Source organism: Xyrauchen texanus, chromosome 5 (assembly GCF_025860055.1).
Source record: "Xyrauchen texanus isolate HMW12.3.18 chromosome 5, RBS_HiC_50CHRs, whole genome shotgun sequence".
Lineage (NCBI taxonomy): Eukaryota > Metazoa > Chordata > Actinopteri > Cypriniformes > Catostomidae > Xyrauchen > Xyrauchen texanus.
In genome coordinates this window covers 16,067,782-16,081,169 of record NC_068280.1, presented here as the reverse complement: position 1 = coordinate 16,081,169, position 13,388 = coordinate 16,067,782, and the positions used below count along the sequence as shown (strand labels likewise).

Sequence of the window (13,388 nt, the reverse complement as noted above, 5' to 3'; positions counted from 1 at the left end):
ATATATAAATTTGTGTTTAAATAGACGTTCACATAACCAGTATACGTGAATGTTCAAAAAAGTTTTCCTATAAGTTTTTTTTTTTTTTTTTTTGGATTAATGGCATAATGAAGGCAGCTGTTAAAATACTATTTATGTGGCATGCTACGTTATATTAACAATAAGCATATACACACACAATATGCCACCACCAAGTGAATGCACAAACAATATGCAAACGTCACGCTAATATCAACAAAAATATGTATTTTTATTTACTTTTTTATATACAATCTGTAAGTGCGTTTGTCCAGTGGTATCATTCGGAAATCTATATGCAAAATAATTACATTTCTTTTTTTGAATAAATGTATGGTAAAAAGAAAGACCAAAGGAACCAGGGGAAGACAAGCTGTAATCTGCTAGTTAATTCAACACCAGGCAACAATATTCCATATTATATAGGTTAACCTTTATTGGCATGAAATTACACAAATAAATTATGTCACACAGTTTGCTGAGTGGTTGAGTGCTCTTAGCGTTCTGACATGGTAATGCCAAAAAGTGCAAAAGAGAAGTCTCTCTATAAATTGAAGGGAAACTCACAACTCTGAGTTAAAATCCTCTAAAAAAAAAAAATGTAATGTTTATAAATTTATATACCTAAATATATACATTATTTGCAAATAAAATATTCAACATTAAATTAAACTATGCAGAGCTTGTGAATCATTCTTGTGTATATGTTAGTTTAGTATGCAATCCTCACTATTGGCACCCAATTTTGAAAAAGAAAGCCTTAATGAAATAAAACTGAATAATAATAATAATAATAATAAAAGTACTCAACATTCATGAGTTAGGAGTATTTTCTCAAGTAATTAAATACTCAAAGACTATTTGAGAAAAAGTTAAAGGCATAGGTTTTCTAGATTAAAACACTCAGATGTTCAGTAAAAATGACATGACTTGATGGAAGTTGATCTTAAAGTGTCTTCAAAAGTTATTTTCAAAGTGTTTGCAAGGACAATGAAAGCGGTTTGGGATGTAAGAAAAAAGAAAAATCAGAAAAATGTAGAGAAGATGACCAACAAAAATTAACCAAACTAAAAACAGATGATAAATAAAAAAATTTCAGTGCTAACAAAGTCTCAGGGTTTTACTCCTCTCAAGCAACATGTGACAATGCACAAACATATATCCTTGCGCACGCAAACACACACACACACCTTTTGTTCATGATCTGTTTTAGTCTGTCAATCCTTTCATATTACAGCGGCTGTAGAATTGCCTGCATTTCTTAAAATATGGTCTAGGTGGAAAACCATTGTAGTGTACTTCAATAATAATAATAATAATAATTGTGTATATATATATATATATATATATATATATATATATATACACACACACACATACACACACACACACACACACACACACACACACACCTATCTTTTCACTATAATTTATTTCAAGATATATTTATATCCAAGTCTATTTTTATGGCTGTTGAGAGAATAATTATTTGATATGACTGACAGAAAGGAGATTAGTGGAGTTTATGAATTTGAGAAGAATCTTTTTTGAATGCTACTGTAGATATTTATAAAAAAAAAAAAATAGAAAGAAAAGAAAAAAGCTGACATTCATAGGATTAGCATGAGAGGTTTCAAAATTAGAATGGGGAAGAAAATAGATGCATGTTAATTTTACGCAAGCCCCATAAATCTACATTCATCTTTAACTGACTTCATAGCTTATCACATATCCCTTTATGTTGCTACATGGTTTTGCCTGGTTAAGCAATTTGTGGTAGGTTAAGTTTGTCACTACCACTGCTAGTATATTAGCCTGCTAACAGCTGACTTATTTTGTTGATTCTTCACCATCGTGGCTGTTCGTGTACTCCACTCCTTTGTAATGCAATGCAGCACATCATAATAAGAGCTTAACTCATATAACTTCAGTTTAAAATGACCTGCAGTGTTCTGACAGTTTATTCTTCATAGTGCAGAATCCTTCCAACGCTTTCGCCAGTGTTTTACGTATCAGCCATCGCTTTCTAATGCATCATGCGCTGTAGTGTCTAGGCCGCCACATGGCCGATCAGATAGATGTTGTCATAGAGGTGGCCTACAAAGTCCTCGCTGATGTTTTGAGCAGCCCGCCGTGTGTTTCGGATAAACTCCCTCTTGGACATCTTGTTCTTTACGTGGGGGCTGGTGAGGTCGATGGAAAGAAGGATGAGAGAGTAGCACAGCACGTACACTGCGTCTGCAAAACCAGAAGAGGTGTGTTCTTTATGCTGCACGCTATAACTTCTAAATACTGTGATAACTTTGCAGGCTTTCATAGCTGCATCCATCAGATAATTGGCAAAAGTTATCTTTCTATCATACCTTCACGTTCCTGTTTACACCTTTAATCTTTAATGTTATGATTAAAATGTGAAGAGTGAAAGAAAACAGTGTGGCTTGGAAAGGTTAAAGCATTTAAAGGGAGAAAGACAAGTAGTCCTCTAAACATCTTGGCACGAGTCTTATATAGAAGAAACACCGATGTTAGCATGCAACAACTCTGTCGTAGTGTTAAAGGACTATTCCGTGTTTAATGCAAGTTAAACTCAATTGACAGCATTTGTTGCATAATATTGATTACCACAAAGATTTTTCTACTTGTCTGTCCTTTTCATTAAGAAAAAAAAAAAATTGAGGTTACAGTGAGGCACTTACAATGGAAGTGAATAGGGCCATTTATTGGAGGGATTAAAGGTAGAAATGTGATGCTTATAATTTTATAAAAGCACTTAAATTAATTCTTCTATTAAAACCCATGTATTATTTAAACTGTAAAGTGGTTTAAATGGTCATTTCTACGGTCGTTTTAGAGTTTGTTTACATTAAATAGTCATAGCAACGAAGTTGTAAAATTGGCAATAACTTAACACCAATATTAGACCAATCAATATAAGGCCACAAATGCAGTTGAGCTTATCTTGTATAAAACCTGGAATAATCCTTTAAAATGGGAACAACCTGAGAACAATTTTTAAAAATCATTCAGCTTCTACAGTAGTACACATGTACCACAAGTCACGTGTTATTACAGAGGGCAACTTTGATTGGCTGGAGCATGGTCCTCTTTTGCTAACACTTTAAGCCAGTGGGCTTAGCTTGGCTTTAGAGGCAAATGACAGTGTTAGTACAAGGATTTCTCACATCTTGCTCCATACAAATACACACACATACTGTATTTACCAGAGGGTTGAGGATGATTCAAATGAACACATTACAATGCTAATCCTGCAGTTTGTGATCTGTTTGTACCAAACTTGGAACCAGTATTTCAGCTTCCAATTGTTGCCTGTGGTAAAAATCTGAGAACATCACTTGTGACCGCCTGTACACTGTACACGCCTAAAACCCGCAGTTAACAAACAGCAAAGCAAATGACTGCGATTTTGGTGTCGTAATAACAGAAAGACACTAGAAGTGCTGCTTATGAGAGTGTTGCAGTTCACTCACCAGGACTTAGGCCCACATCCTGCACCAGAGTGGGATTGCAGGAACAAAAGCGATGGGAGAACTTGGTGATGAGGGTCTCCAGGTACTCGCCCCTCTCCTCTGGGGCATGAATGTGTCTGAAGAAGTCCCTGAGTGCATTAGGGAGGAACTGGTTGCTAAAATTATGAAGTGTGACTAGCTCATCCAGGACATCTCGCCTGCAAACACAGTAATTATAACCAAAATTAAACAGCACATAATCATTTTCAGTAAGTAACCTGTCTGAATCACACATAGACATAGAACTACAGTTAAAAAAAATCAAGAAAAGGAACAAACCGTTCATCAAGATAAATCTGAAGCATCTTCCAATTCAACATTCTGGTATAGAATATAAACTTGGCAATTTCCTTCGGGTGGTCCACCAGAATGCCTCTGGACATGAAGTAACTGATACCCTGAATGAAAGAGCCCACATAAAACAGGGTGTGGGGATTAAGCAAAAGAGAAGGAGGGGGCACACTTCTTGCCAGACACCGTGGTTTAGTCCAGAGCAAGGCTATCGCATGTCTTTTAAGTGGACAGCTAAAGCTTTGCTAATCTAACCTAAGACATAGGCAAAGGGAAAGTCAAAGACATTTTATGCATCTTTGGACTGAAGTGATGTTTTAAGAGCAAGTTGCATAAGAGAAAAACCATCAATTTCATTTTAATCTAGCAGCATGGGTTGCGGTCTACAAGGCTATGTCATGCACCATTATTTATCCCAGGTGAACTTGTAAAAATAATATATTTAGTCTTCAGTAGGAGCACTGACGAGATATGTGGGAATTTACAGTGTGGAAAGGGAAGCGGTCACATAAATCGTATATTGGTCTGGTCAGAATTGTATTTCCAATGCACATTGTGGGTACTATAATTTCTCTGTTCCCTATCCATTATTACATTAAATGGCTTAGCCAATAATTATGAAGACAATAGTGTGGTAAGACAGAACAAAAGCTTGTACTTTTTTGTACCTCTTGCGGGTTGGCGTTGAAGGTTAGACTTCCTTCATCTAACTCCATGTAAAGCTTTTTATAAGAAAATCCAGATGGAAGCCTTCGATTGTATATGGAACAGTGACCCCAAGTGGACTTGCACAGGCTAGAGGGTACACAAAGAAAAACAAGAAATTGAATAGGAGGAACACTGAAACAAAAAAGCCCATTCCCTATGACTGAGAAAAAAATATATGAAAAATGATAAGGGCTGTCAGTTTAACACATTAATTTAGTGTGATTAATGAAATGAAAAATAACCTGTTAAAAAAAGTAATGTAATGTAAAAGTAAAAAATCACATAATGGCAGCATAAAAGTAATTCATACAACACCATTCGAGTGGTTTAAACCATGTCTTCTTAAGCGATCTTAATAATTTTGGGTGAGAACATACCAAAATATAACTCCTTTTTCCTTGTACAACTTGCCATTGCAGTCTCAAGGTACAATCATGATTTCAATCTTGATTACACTTCCTAGTGCTTGATGCATGCACAGAGAGCTAAATGAAAATTATTTGAGCTTGAAATCATGATCACCCAGGAGGCTGCTGTCAAGATTTATAGTGAAAATGGAGTTATATGTTGGTCTGTTCTTTCCCAAAACCAAATGGATCACTTCATAAGACATGGATTAAACCACCAGAGTTTTATGAATTACTTTAATGCTGCCATTATGTGCTTTTTGGAGTTTAAAAATGTTGGTCACCATTCACATGCATTGTATGGACATATAAAGCTAAGATGTTCTTCTAAAAATCTTAATTTGTGTTCTGCAGATTAAAGTCATACACATCTGGGATGGAATGAAACCCATCCCTTGAATTTGATCAAACGTTTAACTGATCAACATCCCAGAATTCTTTTTTTTTATTGTTTTTGATTTTTTTAAAGATCACATCCAATATTCTACAAAACATTTGGAAATCTAAGAGCAGTGTAAAATAATTCAGTTTCTCTGTAGTGTAGTATTCATCAAATCCATTGAGGCACTAGACCCAAACAAAAAAAATAAAAATAAAAAAAGAACACCCTGCTTATGGGCTCTTATGCAGGTGGTGTTGAATTATAATTTATAAATATTTTTTCTCTCCAAATCCCTATTAACTGTACTGATTTAATATGAAAATGAAACACATCATAACTAACCCCTGCCACAGGTATTCATCATTGCCCAGGTCCTGCCACACACAGGAGGCCAGGCACAGATCGGTAGCATTCAGGTAAGAGAGGATGGTGATGCTGAGTTCAGGTGGCAGCATCTCAAGGTCAGTGAAGCCCTGCTCATCTTTGCCCTTGCGGACACGGAGCAGATGGTTAATGTCAGTACCAGGGACCTGGTACTGTGGTGTGCGGTGCTGCTGCAGCGGCTCAGCCAGTGGGGGCCCCGTCCTTCTGCCCTGCTCCATCTCCCGCTGGAGGTAGCACTGTTCACTGTACTGCTGCTGCAGCTGCTGGTTCCTAACCACCCTCCACAGAGCCTGACCCATCTGCAGATCTAAAGAACAGGGCAACATTTTAGTGCAATTACAGAACAATCAAATCTTTTAGCAATTTCCAAATAAGACAGGCAGTCAGATTTGTTTTCAGTATAAGCAGACATGACTTTATTAGATGTTATGTGTTGGTACCATTTACTACATTATCTTAGAATATAAACCAATCACAAACCGATCAGTTTTAAACATTAAAACCACCTGCCTAATACTGTGGAGGTCCCCCTCGGGCCGCCAAAACAGCGCCAATAGCATTCTGAGATGCTATTCTTCTCACCACAATTGTATAGAGAGGTTTTCTGAGTTACCGTAGCCTTTGTAAGTTCAAACCAGTTTGGCCATTCTCTGTTGACCTCTCCTGTCAACAAGGTGTTTCCATCCACAGAACTGCCCCTCACTGGATGTTTTTTGTTTTTGGCACCATTCTGAGTAAATTCTAGAGACTGTTGTGCGTGAAAATCCCAGGAGATCAGCAGTTACAGAAATACTCAAACCAGTCCATCTGGAACCAACAATAATCCCATCCGATCAGCCAATCGTGTGGCAGCAGTGCAGTGCATTATATCATGCAGATCCGAGTCAGGAGTTTCAGTTAATGTTCACATCAACTATCACAATGGGGAAAAATGTGATCTCAGTGATTTGGAGGGTGCCAGATGGGCTGGTTTGAGTATTTCTGCAATGATCTCCTGGGATTTTCACGCACAACATTCTCTAGAATTTACGGTGCTTTATGCTGGCTATGATGTGACTGAGAGCACTAATATAAAGAATACACACACGCACACACACAAACTATTCTATTTATATTGTATCTAACAAAATGACAACATTCTAAGCTTTATTTATATATATACAGAAGTAGATACATAGAGGCAATTTATGTCATTGGGTTAAAGGAGTAGAACTAGCAACAGGAAATGACCTCCTTGATAGTAATGCATCTATGCGGAATATGAATCTTAAAACACTAAAATATGTAGCTCATGCCACATATTTATATTAATAAGAGTTCTGGTCTCAGATCAGTTTCTGCCTTTGATTTCTTCGATGGGTGAAAATAAATCCATATGAAGCAGGAGAAGCTGATGTAATCTCTAGTGGTCGACTGATATGGGTTTTTCAACTGCCGATGCCAATATCCAGAGAGCAGGGTGGACGATAGCCAAACATAATGCAGATATATCACACAATTTAATATAGTATGTAAAATAAACATAAAATAGATAAATAAATGAATAAATCTTATTTAGCACTTTATATACTCAATTTCACACATAACTTATACTAATAAGTTATATTAATACAATTTTATTATATTTAATTATTTAAACTGGTAGACAGTACATTCATTCACATAGTCTTAAAATTTTAGTAATTTATTTCTGCAAAGAAATTGTTAATATATTAGAAAGAAGGAAATGACAGTACACACACTAGGCCAGCAACCATGGATGGCATTTGCGCATTACCAATCACATTTTCTCATAAAAGACCCAATCAAACCAATTGTACACACAGTGCACAGTGAATAAGGCCTTTACTTTAAAACTGCACTCACACATGAGTATCCAGCAAAATAAGCAGCTATGTACTGACAGTTTAAACGCCATGGATCGCCTGCTTGGATTATCATGGACTGACCATCATGATTTGTGAATTATTAGCGGAACATTTGATCCTTATCCTGAAGTTTTGATTCTGGCTGATGGAATACACACTTCAGAGGAAGATATTAGAAGAGTGCTGGATGGGAAGAAAACAAGTTTGTGAATTATATTGTTTAAACTGTTAATCTGCATATTTGCAGACAGTATATGATAGAAGTTTTATTGATATTGGCCTTATTATCATTAGTCAGTTAAGAGATAGAGGGAACTGTTGAGGAGAGAGAGGGAGAATGAAACAGGCGAACACGTTAACATTATGAGCTCAAACGCTGCTGCCACAGCTCTGATATATGGACCGTTTCAATGACACCGTGTTGCACACCAGTCTGTTATTGTAGTAACATGATGGCACATAACAACAAAACAAACTGTGGTTGTTAACATGTCTCATATGCTCCCTTGTGACCTTAAAAAACAATCAGCCGATGCCGATGATTAACATATTCAGAATATCGGCCGATGTATAAGCCTTGATGATATATCGGTCGACCACTAGTAATCTCAGCACTCAGAGACATTTGATACACACAAGCACTATCCTGCTGTTATTGTGTCAGTCTTACTGAGAGCTTTTGTAGATCATATAATCCTTCTTGTAGTTATTCATTTGTTATTACAGGATAACTTTGAGCATAAAGCCCCTGATGGTAGCTTTATCTCCAGTGCAGTAGCACTAATCCTCTCTGAGATATGCATTAAGCCTTTTTATGTGGCCCTGTCTGACTCCCTCCAAGGGCCTCCCTCTCTAAAACGTCTCAATCTGGGAGCCGTGCTTGTCATTCTCTTCTTTAATGGACTTGTGAATGCGCCCTGGCTAGTTCTCTGGTTACTCTCCTTGTCGCTGAATCATGACACCATTACTCATGTGAACTAGTTTTTCATTTGATAAGACAGACTTGCTCAGGACTGACGTAATATTTTTGCACCTGCTCACCGGCATTCTCTAGGAGGAGCTTGAGAATTCTTATAAATGAATTAATTTTACATTTATATAGCACTTTTCTGACAATACACTCAGCAACTTTAGTTTCCCCCAGGAGGTCTCCCACCCAGGTACTAACCAGTCTCTTAGACCTGGATGATCTGAACAAGGTCAATGAACTCTTAAACGTAATTTCTCTCTGCTTTACTTAGGGGGAGAAGTCTTTAAATCTTTAAAACCAATTATGCGTGCCTACTATAGCCTACTTAAATTCAGAGTAAGAAAATGTACCCTCAGGTTAAAATGAATATATTTAGCAGTTTATGGAAGACTGGGATTTTTCCTAAATTAACTTTCCACTTTGGTCTATCAAAAGTGAAAGTGAACAGGTCTGGCAACACTGTGCATGTTCTTATCATAGTAATCCTGACAGAAAACTGTTTACTGTTTTCTGACACAGCATTTTCAAACTGGAACAACAAAGGGATCAGCACCAAGTGCTATTTACAACACTTGAAAATGGCAATTTAGGTCACCTGATTACTCAAAAGGTACTTTCAATTTAGTGCAACCCTGACCTAAATGATCAGACTATTTTGTCTGTATTTGCATACTGTATAAGTAGCCTTGCTGATTCCTGCCCAAAGAACTTATCTGACACATTACATAAGAGTTTTATCATCAGCCATGACATGTCATATAGATTTACATTTAGTAAAAATAAAAATAGATTAACATATTTTAAGTTTAAACTCTAGTAAACGTATGAGTGTGATGACTGACACAGAAATCTGAATATACAGCTGAAATGTTTTAAGCAATGAGTTCCTCATCATGTTTGGATGACGCACAAAGTCCCGCCTCGCTCTAAAATGATTGGTTGAAAAAACGATTTCGCATATGTACTCAAACTCTGATTGGCTGTCGTGCACAGTGACGCATCAAACACTCTTGCGTTTATTTTCCCAGTATCGATCGCTCAAAGCACCACCACCACCCACCTCTGTGTATGTGAAACACTTCTACCGCCGCCGCGACGAAATGGCTCGCTGATCTTTCACAACCTCACGGATGAAATGATGTCAGTCCTTAATCAGGAGCCCGTGACAGCCATCTTGACAGCTCCAGCACTGAAAGCTACTGCTGCTCAAAGTGAGACAGTCCTCAGTCCGCTCGCTCCTCCTGTCTGTCTCTCCGCCTCCTCGAACACTCTGGCCAAGCTGACGTTTCTTGTTGTTGGTGGAAGTAACGCAAATCGCTCAGCGTATGTTAACCAGAGGAACAGACAGCAGCACTTTCGATGAATAGGACCCCGTCTAGTCAATAAATCGAAATAAATGGTAACCCTTTAGAATAAGGTTCTATTTGTTAACATTACTAAAGTTATTAGGTATCATTAACTAATGATGAACGATATATTTGACCGCATTTATTAATGAAACATTAACTAAGATTGTAGGCTCGTTGTAGTTAACGAATATAACCTTATTGTTAAATCTTATAAAAATGTTATTACTAATATAATAAATAAACGCTTGATGTTTCACACTAAACACCTAATCATTCATTTTTTTTATTTATTTTTTTTTTTTTTACAGTGATTACGGTGAACGCTGACATGAATGTGCAGAGGTGAAATACTGGGTGAATTCATCTTCTCCCGTGCAAAGAGACCAATCACAACAAAGGCGGAACATTCAGCGGCAAAAAACAAAAGTAAGGCATATAACACCTCTATTAAACTATAAAAATGATACCCCTGTAAAACAGAACTTTGTTAATTAATAACACATACAATTCTAAGCACAATCAACCAAAACAAGTGGTGTAGCTTACAGTAAAACTAACTGACATGCTTTAAACTCTGTTACATTGCATTGTCTGTGAATGTCGCATTGACTGCGTTATTTAATAATGTAACTCCGTTTGAAACCCCCAGAGAGGGCAGAGATGGCAACTGGTGATCTGAAAGGATGTCTCATGAAACTGGAAGCGTCTCTCCGCTCTCTGAAATATCCCAGAGATGTGGACTATCAAAGGTATGAAACATGATGGAATTAGACACAGAACTATTATTGTTGAATATCTCTCTCTTTTTTTTTTTTTTTTTGCTTATAATTTGCTTCACATGTAGATAAAAAAAAGTAATACTTCTTCCTAACATACTTTCATACAAATATTCAGTATATAAATTCCACAGTATTTTGGATTCAAGTTTACTTGCTTGTAGATCCTTTCAGGCTGTGTTATAGCAGCAGCTGTGAAATTAATTGAATACTTGATTAAGCATAACCAAATTCATTTGTCAAATCCCACACAGATCGAATCAGTGGAAAGTGAGTTGTTTGGGTAGGGCTGCGTTTTAATCGAAAAAATAATCGAGATTACAATTGCAGTTGTCACAATTATCTGGTCCTGAAAAGTGTAAATATAAAATATTTGCAATGTCCATTGTGTGCAATGATAAATTAGAAACATTTAAATCAGTCTGTCGTCATATAGTATAGACAACCTACTACTTTAGTTTGTTGGTTTGCTTTTTCGTGTAAAATGTATAAAAAAAAATGGAAAAATGCTTTTTTTTAATGTAAATACAGTACTTTGGGAACAGTTCTCATTTTTATTTAGACATGTTGCTTAGTACATGAAGAATATGCAATGCAGATGCTCAACACAAAACAACTATTGTAATGTAAATTCTATTGGTCACACACACAATTACAATATAAAGGGAAATAATCAACAAATATGATTTTTGTCAATATCGACCATATTCAGGGCCCAGTTTTTCAAAATAATCCAGTGGAATTTCGGATTGGATCAAATCTTGGAAATGGGTTTTTCAAAAGCAAACAAGGGATTCCGAACTAAGATCAGAGCATGCAATCCGATTTTACATTTGATCTGGATCAAACCTGCCCTTTGGGTTTTTCAAAACTTTGAACTCTGTTTGGGATCTATTTGATTAAATAAAAAAAAAAAAAAAAAAAAAACAGGATTATCCTGATCCCATCAGAAGGGTGGATTCAGTTGTGATTTTTTTTTAACCAAATAAAATCAGAGATTTTTTTTTTTTTGTGAATTATCACAAAATCAATGTTTACTGATGATGTATATACATTTATTCATATTTGAAGCAGGTCACATCTAATGAAATATGGTAAACAAAAAAAATAAAAAATAAAAAATTCTCAAAAGCTATCAGCTGTCAAATAAATGTCACTGTTGCTCAAAGCTCTATAATTCCACAGTATATTAAATGGCAATGAGAACAACAAATATACTCAGTCATTCAGTTGCCAAGTTAAAAGTTGCATCTCACAATTGCATCTCTAATTGCATGTCCAGTGTGTCCTTCATTAGGTAAGAACATTGGCGGCAGTTCTGTTTCTACATCAGGCTCAGGTCCATCAAAATTGTCATCAAGAGGGACATGACGCCTGGTGGCGATGTTTTGCAAAACAATACAGGCAAGGATTATGTTGCATGCCATCTTGGGTTGTACTCGCAAGTAGTTAAGACACGCAAACCGTCTCTTCAGGACTCCATTTTAAGCTTTCAATGGCACATCTTGTTTTGCAATGGGAAGAGTTGAAGCGTGCCTCCTCAGGTGTGTTTGCAACTGGAAAAGGGGTCATTAGCCATGGTAGGAGTGGATACGTGCTGTCTCCCAATACTATGCCATTTGGCCGGTGGGATTGAAGCTCTCTGTATAGTGCACTCTCTCTTAGAATACGTGCATCATGAACAGACCATTGCCATTTCACAACACAGTTGGTCATTATGAGGTCGGCGTTGCCCACAAGTTGGCTGTTGATGTTGTGCCTCCCCTTTCGATTGACATACGCCCACTCCCTTTCACAAGGTGCTTGGATATGCACATGAGTACAATCAATAGCACCAATAGTGCTAGGCATGTTCCCCATTTGAAAACTTGTGCTTAGTCTGAGCTGTCTGGTCATCCTTGGGAAAGGAAACACATTGATTGATCAGACTGCCCAGTGCTACTGACATAGCCTTCACCACATTATTCACAGTTACTTTTCTCAGGCCCATATTGTCACCAATTACTTGGTAAAAAGAACCACATGTGTAAAAACGCAGAGCGATTAAGCACTGTTCCTCCACAGATAAAGCACTCCTTTGGGTTTGGTGTTGGCCATACAAGATCTGCAATGTACTTGATGTCATCTCTCCCAAAGCGAAAACGTGCATACAGTTCTTCTGATGTGTATTGCTCGAGTGGTTTAGCATGCTCAGCATGCACCCTTTGACGGTACATTCTCCTACGGTAACAATGAACAATACCCGCCATGTGGATGCCTCTGTAGGCTAAGAGAAATGGGTGCAAAGACATGATCTGTTTAAATGGTGTCACCCATTAACCAGCAATGAGCTGATTGGTGTAAGCCTAATTGAGCACAAGCCAAAGCAATCATGCTCAAGGCTTTTAAGATCAGTGTTGGCTACACCAAAGAGTTGGAACCATGGACTCAAAAGGGCTTAATTTCACTGTGGCAGAAACCTGTGCAATGCTGGAGGGTGTTCGGGCCAATTTTGCCTCGATAGTAGGAGGTTTCAGCTCTGCAAAGGGTGGAGAAGTGACCAAAAAAGGAAAACACAACATTTGGGAGGACATAACCAATCATGTCAATGCCATGGGGTCTGGCCAAAAGAGAACAATAAAACAAGTTACGTTGCGATGGAAGAAACTTAGGGCCAAGGCAACGAAAAACCTTACTGAAGCCAAGAACCCCCAAACCGGTAACAAGCC

The 13,388-nt window shown here is 37.3% G+C and overlaps 2 protein-coding genes across 8 annotated transcripts in view; one reads left to right on the top strand and one right to left on the bottom strand.

The window, feature by feature from the left end:
- cep44 (centrosomal protein 44) overlaps positions 1 to 13,388 on the top strand; it is a 40,335-nt gene that overhangs the window by 19,062 nt on the left and 7,885 nt on the right. For 6 of the 7 annotated variants that reach the window (XM_052126988.1, XM_052126987.1, XM_052126982.1 and 3 more), the window contains 2 exons: positions 10,213 to 10,330; positions 10,554 to 10,653. In XM_052126988.1, coding sequence (XP_051982948.1) covers positions 10,237 to 10,330; positions 10,554 to 10,653 — 194 coding nt within the window. In that variant the 5' untranslated portion in view covers positions 10,213 to 10,236. Of the gene's footprint in view, positions 1 to 9,813; positions 9,955 to 10,212; positions 10,331 to 10,553; positions 10,654 to 13,388 lie in introns of those variants that run through there. The other variant, XM_052126985.1, reaches the window with a different exon arrangement.
- fbxo8 (F-box protein 8) lies at positions 138 to 9,816 on the bottom strand. The gene is made up of 6 exons (XM_052126989.1): positions 9,616 to 9,816; positions 5,676 to 6,024; positions 4,505 to 4,631; positions 3,825 to 3,943; positions 3,507 to 3,703; positions 138 to 2,256 (listed from the first exon to the last, which is right to left on the bottom strand). The coding sequence occupies exons 2-6, from the start codon at positions 6,014 to 6,016 to the stop codon at positions 2,069 to 2,071; spliced, it is 972 nt and encodes a 323-aa protein (XP_051982949.1). The 5' UTR covers positions 6,017 to 6,024; positions 9,616 to 9,816; the 3' UTR covers positions 138 to 2,068.

Coding starts and splice junctions, on each gene's coding strand:
- fbxo8 (XM_052126989.1), bottom strand. CDS start 6,016: ATGGGTCAGGCTCTGTGGAGGGTGGTTAGGAACCAGCAGCTGCAGCAG. Junction 4,632..5,675: donor GATGAATACCTGTGGCAGGG/GTTAGTTATGAT, acceptor TGTACCCTCTAG/CCTGTGCAAGTCCACTTGGG. Junction 2,257..3,506: donor GGATGTGGGCCTAAGTCCTG/GTGAGTGAACTG, acceptor CTGGTTTTGCAG/ACGCAGTGTACGTGCTGTGC.